The 14041-nt window shown below is 52.8% G+C and overlaps 1 protein-coding gene across 1 annotated transcript; it reads right to left on the bottom strand.

Moving 5' to 3' along the window:
* Nucleotides 1-1281: 1281 nt before the first annotated feature.
* SCNN1G (sodium channel epithelial 1 subunit gamma) lies at nt 1282-13356 on the bottom strand. The gene is made up of 13 exons (XM_035563488.2): nt 13278-13356; nt 12553-12877; nt 11388-11682; nt 10756-10949; nt 9624-9727; nt 9001-9164; nt 6283-6381; nt 4981-5098; nt 4445-4523; nt 4309-4366; nt 3985-4043; nt 3709-3784; nt 1282-3342 (listed from the first exon to the last, which is right to left on the bottom strand). The coding sequence occupies exons 1-13, from the start codon at nt 13306-13308 to the stop codon at nt 2953-2955; spliced, it is 1992 nt and encodes a 663-aa protein (XP_035419381.2). The 5' UTR covers nt 13309-13356; the 3' UTR covers nt 1282-2952.
* Nucleotides 13357-14041: the final 685 nt, after the last annotated feature.

Here is a 14041-nt window from a genome sequence, read left to right as displayed (position 1 = left end):
GTGTCGTGTCCCATGGCTGCAGGCCCTGCTGCCGGGCCCTGCCCTGTCCCCAAGCCCCCAGGTCCCAAGATGCCTGCGGGACGCCGGGCACAGGGTGGTGCAAGGGGCAGCAGGTGTAGGGGGTTTCCTTCTTGGGGCAGCGGATTGCTTCATCAGTGCCAGCTGATTAAATTGAGCTCTGGGGGCTCAGCTGGGGGTAGTGGTTTGGGTGGCCTGGGAGCAGGAGTGCCTGTGTGAGCGGGCTCTGGTGGGAAGGGCACGGGGCAGAGCTGTGCCAGCAGCGAGCTGTGCTGTCACCTCCCCTGCCCAGGGCTGCCTGTGTCAGTGTGAGCTGTGCAGAGCTGCTGCCTGCTGAGTACTGCCGTGTGTGCGGGTTCTAATGAGGAACATAAGAACTGTGGTGTCTCCTGCTCTGAAGCGTTTCTCAGGTAGATTTTTTTTTTGTTTTTGCTTTATCCCAACTTTCAATCTTCATGAGGCCACAGTCTGTAAGAGCTGGAGTTAACATTGATTCTAGGAGCTCTTTGCATGTGTAAGAAGTTATGTCAGGTGTTCCTGAGCCAAACCGGTTCCTGTGTAAAGGAGAAACAACCTGGAAGGAGGCTTTCTGTAAGATGCTGTCTAGCTTAGATTTGCTCTGCCTTCTGCTGCTGTGGTCACAGCAGCTCAGCGCCGCTTCCCCTTGTGTTACAGACGTGGTGTGTGTTTGGCCCTTGCGGGCTGTCCCAGCTCTCCCCCTAGGTCTGTTCCCTGCTGTTGCAAACAGCCAGCGTGGGTGTAAGGAGCACTACTGCTGGTGGGACCCAGCGAGCTGTAAGGGCGGTCGGGGCAAGCAGCTGGCTGCTCTGAGTGCCTCATCCTTGCCTGTTAGAGAAGGGGCTTTGGGGCAGGGTGAAGTCCATTCTTTTCTCCCTGATGGTCTCCCAGAGCTGCCCAAGAGCTTGTTGTTTGAAGGGAAGCACTGGGCACGATGCATGTGCCTGCAGTCAAACCCACAGCTCCTCTCTGCCACGTGGGCTGCAGGCGCGTACTGAAACCACGGGTGACACCAGGCACTTTGACCTGGCCTTTCCTCGGGTTGTGCTGCCAAGGGAGCACTTAGATTTAGGGAAACATGACTCCTTTAGGCCACGTACTTCTGGGGAGTTTGCTGCACAGCAGCCCTGGGGCAGGCACAGGAAAGTGCCGGCATCTCTTGGGCTGCCTGCATGGAAACAACTCACACATTGCTGCTTTAAGAATAGGTAAGGTGGGGAAAAAATAGGAACAAGCACTTACTCAAAAATATATCTTTATTTTTTCAGTTTAACAGCTATTTAAATAATCCAATTAAAATATATTTTATTGCACATTAAAGAACCTTTCTGGATTCTCACTTTCCTATATAAAATAAGTTCATCTAGAGAGAGAAAGCAAGAGAGGGGCTTCCTTTGCACATTGACACATGCATGCGCATGTGCACATTCACTATGAAACCCCCAAGCAGCCAACCCAGTGCAGGATCTGTTGCTCCTCAACATCTACACAGTGTGCTCTAGTCGGCTACGGAGAGGCTGCAGTAGGCACGGCCAGGTGCAGGATCCGGGGCTGTGGGAAGGATGCTGTTGCTGCTGGGTACCCCTGGATGGCCCATGCGGGGCCCTGAGCCGCCTTGCCAGCTCTGTGGCAGCAAGCCGCAGGGCGTGAGCCTGCTGCAAGACAGCTACAGGCTTGGGAAGGAAAGCTGCAGCTCTGCTTCGTGCTCAGACAAAGCTGGCGTTGCTGTCGCCTGGCTGGCAGGTCGCGGAGCTGGGCGCGGGTGCCCCTGCTCGCGGAGGTAAGGCAGGGACGTCTGTTGAGGTCTCGCCTGCAGGAGGGGCAAGGGCAGCAGCCTTGAACAAACGGCGCAGACAAAGCCCGGCGCTGGCTCTGCCCAGCACGGTGGCAGTGCGGGGAGGGTCTGGCGAACAGGAGGCAGGGCGTGGGGTGTGCGTGGGGCTGGGGACACAGCAGGGGGGCAGAGGCGCCCTGTGCCCACCTCCTGTTGGGGCGGTGCGTGGAGTCTGGGCAGCACCACCGCGGGCAGCATTGGGGCAGTGAACTGGCGGCTGTGGGAAGAAAAAGTCCTTGCCTGGGGTTGGGCAGGAAGAGAAGCCGGCTCCCTTTGAGGCTGCTGGGAAGTAATCAGTGGCTGAGCTTAACGAGCTACTCCAAGGCTACCTTTAAAGACAGCTCAAGCAGCATTAAATGAAACAAGCTTGCAGAATATGCAGTTCATTACTCTAAGCTGGATTAGACTTCATGCCCTTTTCCGATGACTATTTTGGGATGACTTAGGTTCTCCGACTCAAGCTGTGAATAACTTGCTTTACAAGCACATCCGTGACTATATTAACTCTTCATCCCAGAATAACAAGCTCTTCAAACCACCCTTGGAATCAGGCTCCTAATCAAAATTCAGCTGGAGAGCTTTCCTTATATCCATTTTGTGTTCTTCCCTAGCCTCTGTCCTTACCCTTCCTGAAAATGTCATGCTGCATTCCTGAAAGCCCCGGGTTTTTCCCACAAGTCAAGCCACACAGCAGAGAGCAATTAGTGTTGATAGTCAATGTGGCATCAATCTTCTGCTGTGGAGTAATTCCTGCCCACAAATAATGGGGTGCACGTAGTTGGTTGCAAATACACACCTCTGTTTGGCAAGACATCCCAGCTCAGTGCTACATCCTGCTCCAGCCATCTCCTGCAATAATTACCTTGGGAATTAGTGTTGTTTGAAGTTCCTAATGTTTCTGAGCCCTTGGCTTTTGTGTCTGAGCTTTGCTCAGAGAATCTTAGACTGCAAGTTCAATCCTTGAATAAGGGTCTGACCCAAGAGCCCTTCAGTGCTCACTTGGGTGCGTGCCTTTCAACCCAGACACGTGGGTCCAGCACCCACCTCTGACTTTGGCACCTGGACGAGCGGATAAATAAGTGTCAGTGTTGCCCAGCCTCCAGTGTGTCAGGCAGCTGCTCCGTGAAGGCGGTCTCTAGCCGCAAAGTGCTGTAGTTTGGGGGGGGAGTCCTGGGCAGGTGGCTCTCCTGGGGCAGTGGCAGGCGGAGGGCAGTGTTGAAGGTGGGCAGGTCCTCGTCGATGCAGACGGGGTTGTCGTGGCCCTGCCTCTCCACATCGCCGACCTGAGGAGGCTTCCCCGACCCTTCCCTTTTCCGGTCGTTCCACCACTTCTTTGCCTTTTGCCACTGGCGCCGCATTACAATGGAAAGTGAATCGATGAAGAAGACCTCGACGATCTCAATGACGCAGACAACTGAGCAGCTCATCCAAAGGCCCAGCTGGCCGCCGAAGTTAGAGAGAAGAATGACGAGCTGGAAGAGAAGAGAGCATGAGGTCAGCAGCTCCTGTGGGTGCGTGCCCACAGGGATGCTGCGCCCAGGGTTTGGCACAGAATGCCGCGAGCCCTTCCCCTGCCGCCTGCGTGGTCCCCTCCTGCCCGCTCTGCTGCGGTGGGAGGCTGGTGAGCTCTGCATGTGTGTGGGGTAGCCCATGGGATTCGGGGCTGGGTGTCTTGAAAAGGTGCCGGGCAGAAGGGCTGTGAAAGGGCAGGACTGGGTGCCCCAGGCTGCACCGCCTGTGCCGGGTTTCCTGCCTCTGCCTGGATGGGACCCTCCCATGGCCGGAGGAAAGGCTCCAGCCTGGCAGGAGGAAGGGCTGTCTTCCTGCTGCGCGCTTACCGTGTTCGTGGGATTCTCCGAAATGAATCTCTCGTTCAGGTCTTTGTAAAACACCATGAGGTTTGCGAGGTCCGTCCTGAGAGGAGAAACAGAAGGCGGCTGAGGGTTTAGTAAAACAATAACATGAAACATACTGAAAAACTATGCAAATAACCAGTTGGACCAGTAGGGCTGGGCCGCTCTAAGGGAGCTTTTTCCCCAATTGCCATCATTAGGGCTGCTAAGATTATATCTGAGCTTGAGGTGCAAGCTAGAAACATATAAATGGAAACTTACTTGTTCAGCTTGTTGATTTTTTGCCCTTTGTCCCAAGAGAGAACTCGAAGCATCCAATCCTGGAAAAATTATAGAAAATAATACTATAGCTGTGTGCACTTGTGTAGAAATACCCTGGAAAGGGAGCTCAGGCTCCACAGCTCCTGGAACCAGCTTGGGCTCCCAAACCAAATGTGACAGGCCAGCTGTCCCCAAGAGGACACATCCCAAGCTTTAGTTTAATGGCTAACAAGTATCCCCTGGCCCCTCTGCTGCTGCACTGAACCTTGGGGTTTGTTTAGCACCTCCTTCTGCAGTCATGGCTAAGCAGAACTGGGAACTGACCTCTGACACGATGGACGGCCACTGGGCGATGCTGGTGGTGAGCGCCCACTCCTTGAAGCTGCGGGGAAAGGCAGGCTGTTAGCTGTGAGCCGAACGCCCCCACGCAGTCTTACCTCTGCCCTGGGGCAGGGCTTACCTGCAGGAATCTTTGCAGATTTGCTGGCAGCCCAGCTGCTCCTTCACGAACTTCTCATGTAGTCTGTAGTAGCAGTACACTGCAAGAAGGGAACGCGGGAGCTATTTGAGAAGCTGGAGAGAAAAGCAATGATCTTTCGCTGCCTATGCTGGAGTGAGGCTAAGGGGGTGTAGGTGGCCCCTGCGGCCATCGCCTCTGTGATGGGGATAGCAAGATTTCCCCTAAAAATATTGCAAAATGTTCTGAGTAGTAGTTGTCACTTGCTATAAGCACGCACGATTGCCTCACACAGTCAAGCCCTCTACTCGGCACTCCTGTGGTGTGCATGAATGACAAGCAATAAGGAAAACTGTCAGACACAATCCAAACGAGAGGCAGCTCCCGTGCTCTGCGGTGTGAGTGCTGTGTGGGCTGCAGATCCCCTTTCCCACCCGCTGCGTGGGCGCCAGGTGCAGGCAGGGCCATGCTGTGCCGAGGGGTTTGCGGCTGGCAGTGGGCGCTGGGGCCATGCAGCGTGGGGGTGTCCCAGCACTTACTCCAGTTGGGGTTTTTCTTGTAGTTGCAGTACTCTGCTCCGGCGGGTAATGGCTGTGTGTACTGGGCGCAGCCGCAGGACTCCACCATGGCCTTCTGGAAGCAGGAGTGCAGGCAAATCTGGGGAGATAAACCAAGAACTGGTGGCTCGGAAATGCTGCCTTCTGCCCCGTGCTTGTGCTGCACTTGCCCCTGGCTCCCCAAAACTTCCCCTGCTCGTGGCAGCAGCAACAAAATGGGAACCCCAGTGAACACAAACACAGGCAGAAAGTGCTGTGGAGGGTTTAGACGGTAGTGCAAGGAATAGGAACTTAGTCCTTTATGAGGGGGAGGATTGTGTGCATGCTCCCCCTTTCCTCACACGCTTGTTGTTGCTTTTTCCACCGAAACCTCTACGGAGGCTTTTGGTCTGCTGTGGCACCTGGTCCACGATTCAACAAGGTGGGGGAAGTGACTTGCTAGTGAAAATGTTCACAGCTTTGACTGTTTTGTGTTGGTTCACATTTGGAGATTAGAAATTGTAAGGATTAAAAGGGCAGTAGTCAGTATTTTCTACTAAAATGCTGAATCAGTTGGAGCAAGCAGGAACTGAGCTTTTCTTTCACAACTCCTAGTCATTTTTTGTTCCCAGTCCCAGCCTTCCTGAGCCCCGAGTTTTCTTGAAGTACTGTTATTAAAACCTCAGATAATGTCTGTGTGATCCTGCTAGGCAATACATCACAGCAGACTGTGGGTTTAATACCCATAAAATAAATTCCAGCCGAGGAAAAGGATTTGCAGAAAGCAGCAGCTAATAATATAATTGTGATTCTTCAAGTGGAGAGTATCAGAACAACTGACACCCTCCAAGAGGACCCAATTACAGAAACCAAGGAAAATTAGTGGAAACTTACTCTGTAAACAAACATCCTGCTATCTGGATACTGATTAGATGGTATCTGTTATTCCTGGAGTCCTAAAGGTCACAATTTCTGGCTTCAAGCTTACTAAGTTTGTTTCAAGTTACTAAGCTGCAACATTTACTTGGCCAATATTTTCCAGTCTCACATTGCTTGAAAATTGCCTAATGAGCTAATGTTCTTTCTTTATCTAACATGGTGCCTAAGGGAACTTCAAACATCAACCACTTAGGAATAAATCTCAGATTCTAAAAAGTGCTGTGGTATCTTGCATCAGTGATTAAAAGCAGTGACCCTATGCCTGGGCTGTTAACAATCTCAGATCCTGAACTACAGAATTTTGTAGAGCTTTTTATGAAGGTAGTTTTCAAGCAATTGATAAAAACAAATGCAATAGCAATTTACCTGGAGGGAGTAGCTCTTGTTATAGAGATTTTCTACTGGTATGTCAGCACCAGTCTCTGTACAGTCACTGTAGGGCTTGCTCAGCTTGCGGGACCGAGTCTGGGAACCAGAAAAGAGCAAATTTTGGTTTGGGGACATCAGAGAAACCAAAGAATCTAGTGGCAGCTCATTGTGATTGTAAAACTTTCAATGATGGGGTGGGTTTGAACGGCACATTTACCCTTTGCCATCTCAAATGATTTGTCAAAATGAAGGTTTTCTGGTCTGTGCTGTTCATTTCCCAAAGTGCTGTTCTAGCTTCATCTAGTGGCTCCATATATCACCTCTGCAGGAATACTGAGATAGTAGTATAACTGAAACAGTGAGGATTTTCCACAGCAGAGTCATTCATCAGTATGGTTTCTCTCACTGCAGGGTCTTAGTGACCATGTACCATTTATCCTGAGGAGAGCTGCGCTGCCCTGAGCTGCTGCTGTGCTGTGCTGGCTGCTCCTGTTCTGTGGGTAAAACAGCACTTTGGGCTCCACTAGTGCTCAACAGCACCTCTCCAAAATCACTCAAAATGTTTGTATCTCCTTCAGGACTGTTTCCACGAACTGCTTTGACCCTTACACTCTGTTGAATGCTAACAGCTTTTCCTGTTCTGCAATCTGTGCCGAGAGAAAAGAGCTCTGAAATGCCAAGTGCTGTGCCTGCACGTGAATTTGGGAGCCCTCAGATTCACAAGACCTGGCTCAGGTTAGGCTGTCTGCTTCCTGCAGCTGTACCTCCCTCAGCCCCAAACTCTTGCTATCTTTTTGATATAATTATCTACTTTTATAGCAAAGAAGGTGGCCCAAATGCGACAAGAAATGTCACGTATTTAAGAATCTGTTCACTTATTTTTCTGTACAGAGTTTAAATTAGCGGCTGGTCCTTCAAAAGGCTGATAAATGCCTGCCTACCTGTAAGGTACTGACTGTAGACCAACAGGTTACTGAGATCAAGCCTGATAGCAAGCATCACCATTTCTGTCTGCACTATAGAAACGCCAAGTCTCCAATCATGGATTTGACAATAAAAGGTATGACTTGTTGGCTCTTTTAGAAATATGCTCAAACCTCTCTTTGGGGGAACACAGAAATTTGTGATTTCAGTATTACAGATGGGCAACTTCTGAAAAAAAACAAATGAAACCAGCTTTTGATAGTTATTCTTTTAACTTCTGCAGACAATCTGATACCTGCCTTGGAGAGTATACTCCATGGCAGATGATCAATCCTTTGTATAGGTTATTATTTTTTGTCACAGTTTATACCCCTATGAAAGCATACTTTTTCATTTAGGTACTGAAATAATTTCCAAACTAAATATTTAACTAAAGTACTGAAACTCCTACCAAACAATGCCTTGTTTGCATTCCAAACATCTTGGAATATTTTTTGGGGGTGGGGGGTGTGTGGGAAGTCCTGGTATACAGCGTAAGCACATGAGTGATTAGGAACCTAGACACTGACATTTGCATTTGGAAAACTTGCCCCGCTCAAGCCTACAGAGTAGAGTGGTTGTGTGTGACATATCCCTGTGTCCTCCTTCCCACGTCTGGATGCAGGAACAGGGACTGATCCAGCACCTCGGCTGCGCAGCCCTGTCCTGATAACCACAACCCCCTCAGCAGGTTCTCTGGAGTCTTGCTTCACTGGCAGTACAGTGATCACCAGATACAGGCATTTGTTTTGGGTCCAGAAACTGAGTCGAGCTTCTGTTTCAGCTGATACATTAGGATGCAATCAGAACACTTCCTCATGCCAAATCTTTTAAACATAGCCACCAGGATGTATTCAGTCTTGTTTTTTATACTATATGCAACAGTTCTAATCTACTGTGCCAAGGAACTCTTGCATTAAATATTGATATTCCATCTGCAGTGACTTTCTCCTGTATGGTGTAAGAGTTACAGAAGAAATACAGCTTTGTGAGGGTTTGCCTCCTTCCCACCATTCTCATTCTATGAGAATTTTCTATTTGTTTTTTAGGCAGCATTTATCCCTGCCGGTTAGACCAAGCAGTTGGTGCCCCAGTTTTCCAGACAGCTGGAAGATAGTTAGCTATTTGCACATTTTAAAGCAGTCGGCCTTGTATTTAATGTCTTTTCTAATGCGTGGACTATCTAGATCTGGCACACCCAGCCGGGACAGATAAGCAGGATCCCTGATGCATTTGAACCAGCCATCAGTGAAGAAAAGGCAGAACTAAAGCGCTCACTTAACAGCCCATCCAGATGAAAGGGAAGTCTGGCTTGCCTGATGGCACTGCTTTCACTTCTCCACCACAGAAAGAAGCCCTTTGGGTAAAACGCCTGGTTTGTACTACGCTAATTGGGGAAATTTGATAGCCATTTGATGGCCATGCATTTGATAGTCCATCTCTGTGGCTGTGGATTTTGCTGTGAAAACAACACAAATCCTGGAAAGCCAAGGGGTTGGAGAAAAGGGAGAACAAACAAGGTCCCCAGTAGCTGCTTGGTTTATAAAGAACAGATTTTACACCCACAGAAAGGAAAACTTTGTTCAGAATAGTGCTATCACAGGATTTTCCTAGGGGTGCTTCAGCTATACAAATGAGGTATTAGCTGCCTTCCCAGCTGCTGGCTGTGTTCAAACATCGCATTGGTTCGCATTTACATCTCTTTCATAGAAATGATGCCGTGCACCTGGAAACAAGATTGCTGTCACTCACAAAGTGCATCCCTATGGAGGTGGCCGCTGCAGTTTCGATTTCTGTGCCGATGTCCTCAATAAAGGGATATTCGTCTTGGTCATGGACAATGATCTTGGCTCCTGTTGATGTCACCAGGAAAGGGTTGTAGTCTGCTTCGTCTATGTACAGAACAACCTGCAATCCTGAAGAACAGAGACAGGGGTAGGAACAGTGTTACACCAGAAGCCAGAGCCAATTTTTTCTCGTCAGGGAGGGCAACACAGTTTACTCAACACTATCTGGCCTTAAGTGGAATTGTAACAATCAAGCGATGCCTCTGCCGTGCTAGACTGAGACACTTAGAGCAAGTGGTGTCCCTCTGCAGCCCCAAGTACAACAAACAAATGATGTCTCCTTAGAAGGCAGCTGAAACTTACTTTAAAAAGTTATATAACTGGGAAGCAGTAATTTCAGATGGAAAACATTAGTGATGCAATGATATTATCTTTGTATTCTCTGGCAACGGTTTGCACTAGTTCAAACAGGCACTTCCCCAATCAGACTGCACATCTAGAGCCAACACATCAATCACTCTCCAGCAGGATCCAGTTCACTGAACCGCTCGTTATCTAATAGTTCCTCTGCAAGCAAAGTTTCCTTACCGTACTCACTGCCTCCGGTGGAGGTGCTCAGGATCGTCCCATTTTCTCCACTGTTGAAAGTATAGCAATTGCCATGCAGGGGATGATGGAAACGAGTGAAGTGTCTGAAAGAAACCAAATATTGTTGAATTGCCCTCTGCAGTTTTAACTGTCTCTGGCAGAAACTCAGCAGGTTTGGACTATTTTTTTTTTTGGCCAGTAACATAGCAGGACTGGATTTTTCTTTTTTTTTTCTCCTTTTTTTTTTTTTTTGTGCAAGCACTTTATTTTCCTGAAGTTTTTTTTTCTTTTTCTTTTTTTCTTTTTTTTTCTTTTTTCCCTTAATGTCTTGAAACTACATGGAAATATGATCTGGTTTAACAGCACCAGGAAATGAAAAATTTCAGAGGTTTTAGTGTGGGAGTGCGGGCTGAGAGGGTGGGGGGAGCAGATTTTCTGAACTAGCAGGAAGGTGGCAGTGAGGGGGGCAGAGTCCTTTCTCATTCAACAGTCAAGTGTGTAAAGGAGCATGAATCTTCATTTTTCAGAAAAGATGTCACAGCCACTGCCATGTGGGAGAGGCTAAGGAAACACCCTTGCAGTTCAAGCACATTCATGTCTTTCCTGAGAACCTCCCCTCCCACTCAAGCAAATATCTTAATTCCAATAAAATATTTTATGATTACAGACACAAACAAAATGCTTCCAGAAAAGATTCAGCTATACCCCCTAAGGTGAGAGTTACAATGCAGCTTGCTTTGTACGTGGCAGTGGGAAAATTGCCATGTACAAAAGCCATGTACAAGTGCAACTTCATCCCGGTGGCTGCACCTGGGAGCTCTGCCATTATCCCCGGTATTAAGGGATGACTCCCCTACTACCAAGACACACAAGGATTGCACTGCAGCAATCATAAGCAGGTAGATCCAATTCTGTCAAAAAACATAAGTTTATCTGAAATGTGGACAGCAGAACACTGAGACAAATGAAATTAAAGACCATACTTGAAGTTCATTAAGACATGAATGTTTGCTTTCATTTAAAAATAGAGCTGGTTCTTGCTGGAATTCAGCAAACTCCAAATATTAAATTCCTATGTATTACACACTTGGAAATAAACTGTTAAGCTGGCAGGTATTTTCTGAGCACTGACCTTTTGTCACAAGATAGGCCATCAAAGAAACATGTCAATAGAAGGTCATCAGCAGAATAACTCAATTCTTCTTTAGTCTCCAAGGGAATTTGAGCCATGATGTTCATGTAATGCAGTTTGTACCACTCTTGGATAGCATTAACACCAGAACTGAATGTATAAAGTGCACACTCACTGCTGTTGTTTGCATCGCACTGATAATTACAAAGGGGAAAAAGCATTTCAGATGGAAAGAAATGATGTGTCCTATAAAGTCGGTGTGGTATCATTTCTTTCCCACTGTAATAATCACATCTGAAGTTCTAGTGGCAGCAAGAGGACAAAGGGGGCACCAAAAACCTTTCATTCGGGGCTAAATGATACGGTCTAATGTTTCAGGCCAAAAAGAAAGGTCACGGATGGCACTAAGTCTATTTTGGCTAGACCTCAGGAAGGCGTTTCTCTTCCAGAGAGCTGGAGATGGATCTGCAGGCAGCAGCGGAGGCATGGCAGAACGGGCAAAGGAGTGGGCAGAGCTTTATTCGCTATTGCGCCACTAAGCGAGCAATAAAACTGGCCGGTGGGATACCCACCCTAACACCCCCTCGTTGCCCCCACCAGCAAGTTGCTGGACAAGGAAGAGTGACACTCACCAGCTGGAAGCCGATGATATCATTTGAATCCCCGGAGTTCACGATGGAGGAGTCCTTGTGAAAGACGCTGCCCTCAATTTTCCTCTTCCGGCCGCTGCGGAGGTCAGTGGCCGTCTTGGAGAAGTCCTCAAACTTCAGCAGAGGGATCTGTTTGAAGAAGTGGCTCTCCGTCTCGTTCCAGTCACCCGCCGAACGGCGCACCTTGGACTTGCCCTCTGAGAACCCGTAGAAAGTCTCCAGCGCTTTTTTTGTCTCTTTGTCCAATTCTGATAAGTAGTCTTTCATCGAACTGTACCTGCGTTAGAGAAAATGGGAGAAAATTGTGTCGTTCACTGCACCTCCCCACCTGACTGCAGCACGCTGCCCGCTGCACTGCGTGTCTCAGTGCTCAGGAGGGTTCTTTGTCACAGACCCGCGTCCATCTCTTCTGACCCCACTTATTTAAATCGGTGTGGGGAGAGGCCGAGAGGTCTCAGGGAAAAGACCAGGGAAAGGAGCAGACTGAGCAGACTCCCGGGCTCCTGGGAGGTTTTGCCAGCAAGCCCGAGGAGGCAGTGCATGTGGAAATGTGACTTCTGCAGCTGTGCCAAGAGGCAGCCAGAGAGCTGGACGGCAAGGAGGGACTGGGGCGGATAGCTGGCAGGAGAACGGACCTCAGCATAAAGCGTAATTTGGCAGGAAAAAGATATCATTGACAGAAAAAGTCAAGGCATCCCATAGGAAAAGAAAGAGGTAACAGAGGAGTGACAGCTGCTCCCTCTCCACTCTTCGGGAGATGTCACTGTTTGTAATCCTGGAACGGCAGTCCTAGGGAGAAGGAAATTTGAAGAGAACCACGGACCCGCCAGGGACCGTCTCCAGCAGAAAGCTAAATCAAGCGCTGCAGCTCAGCAGGCAGTAAGTGGAGGGTGTGATTGTAATCCACAAGTGTCTGAGGAGCGCTAGCGCAGAGCGGGTGCCTTAGCTGACGTGCCGCGAGGCGAGCACGGGCTGGCAGGGAGGGAGGGAGGAGGGAAGGAGGGCTGCTGAGGAGCAGCGGTGCCGTGCGGCCCGACGTGCCCGTGGCCGGGGCTGGCTGCGGGGCAGTGCGGGGCCGTGAGCTGGCCGGGGGCCGCAGCAGGGCCAGCCCCGGGACCCGCCGGCCTCGCGGCGAGCACGGCCTTACTTGTAGGGGTTGATGTTGCAGATGGTGACGGCAGGGAAGGGCAGCTTCTGGAACTGGACCGTGACGGACACCGAGGCGCTGTAGTAGTTCATGAGCAGCTCGGCGCACTGCCAGAGGATCAGCCCCACGGCGCTCAGCGTGAGCAGGATCCAGATGAACCTGCGCAGGCGTCCCCGGGACACGACGATGCGCCGGCAGCCGTGCGTGTTGGTGTTGAGGCAGTACCAGCGCATCAGCTCGCTCAGCGTGGGCGCCTGCGGGCCCCGCACCGGCAGCGTCCTCTTGATCCTGGCCGTGATCTTCTTCCCGGGGGCCATGGCGCTGCCTGCAGGGACACCGCGGGCCTGAGCGCGGCGGGCCCCGGCCCGACGTGCCCGGGAGCCCCGGTGCCGCTGGCACGGGCGCGAAGCCGCGGGGCGGGAGGGGGGGGGACGGTGCCCGCGCTTCGCCAGCCGCCAGCCACGCTTGTGCCGGTTTCTGCCCTCGGAAGCGACGGGACGGGACGGGACGGGACGGGACGGGACGGGACAGGACGGGACGGGACGGCCCCGCGCGGGTCCCGGGCGCCGGCAGCCCGCGGCCGCAAGGCGCCGGCAGCCCCGTCCCCCCCGCCCGGCCGCGCTCTGGGCAGCCGAGCGCCGTTCCGGGGAGCCGCGCCGACCGCGGCAGCCCGTGGGGGCGGCCGGACTCAGCCCCGCGGTCCCGCGCCCCCCCGCGCCGCTCACCTCGGCCGCCGTCCGGGCCCGACGGGGCCATGCTGCTCTCCCGGCCCCGGCGCCGCCGCTGATGGCTCGGCGGGCGCCCGCCCCGGCACCTACCCCGCCGCCCGCCCCCGCGGGGCCCGCCCCGGCCCGGCCCTGCCCTGCCCTGCCCGCCCCGCCGCGCCCTCGGCGGGCACGGAGCGCCGCCAGCCGGCCGGGCCGGGGCGGGACGGGACCGGGCGGCCGTCGGGGGGCTGCGAACGAGGCGGCGGCCCGGCGGCGGCGGGGGGCGCCCACGGGCGCTGCTGTCACGGGGCGCGAGCGGCGGCCCCGGCTCGCGCTGCCACCGGGCGGGCGCGGGATGAGGCCGACCCCGGTCCCCGTCCCCTGTCCCCGTCCCGTGTCCCCGTCCCGTGTCCCCGCCCCGTGTCCCCGCGCTACGCCCGCCGCCCGCTCGCCCCCCGCCGGCACTGCCGGGGCGTGGCGGTGGCCGTGTGTCGGGGGCTGCCCGCCGGGGGGGGGGGGGCTGCCCGTCGGGGGGCGGCCGGGCCCGGTGCCGCCGCGGGGGGGGCGGCGCCCCGAGGGGCGGGAGGCGCGGCCGTGCCCTCAGCCAAGATGGCGGCGCGGCCGGCGTCTGCCCGGCGCGGCGATGGCGGCGCGGTCACGTGGGGCGCGGCCCGCCCCGCCCGCTGCATGGCGGCGCCGTGAGGCGGCTGCGGCCCGGGGCGGGCGGCATGCGGCGGGCGGCGGGCTGAGCGCGGCGGGGGGATGCGCGCTGCGCCGCCCGG

The sequence above is a fragment of the Cygnus atratus genome, chromosome 15 (genome assembly GCF_013377495.2).
Source record: "Cygnus atratus isolate AKBS03 ecotype Queensland, Australia chromosome 15, CAtr_DNAZoo_HiC_assembly, whole genome shotgun sequence".
NCBI lineage: Eukaryota > Metazoa > Chordata > Aves > Anseriformes > Anatidae > Cygnus > Cygnus atratus.
The sequence above is the reverse complement of the archived record's forward strand: the minus strand, read 5'-3'. Positions and strand labels throughout refer to the sequence as shown.

Bases quoted from the DNA above. Each gene is read 5' to 3' on its own strand.
- SCNN1G (XM_035563488.2), bottom strand. From the start codon at position 13,308: ATGGCCCCGTCGGGCCCGGACGGCGGCCGAG. The intron at 12,878-13,277 runs GTGAGCGGCGCG...GTGTCCCTGCAG, and splicing joins GGGCCCGGACGGCGGCCGAG to GCAGCGCCATGGCCCCCGGG. The intron at 6,382-9,000 runs GTGAGTGACAGC...TCTGGTTCCCAG, and splicing joins CCTCCATAGGGATGCACTTT to ACTCGGTCCCGCAAGCTGAG.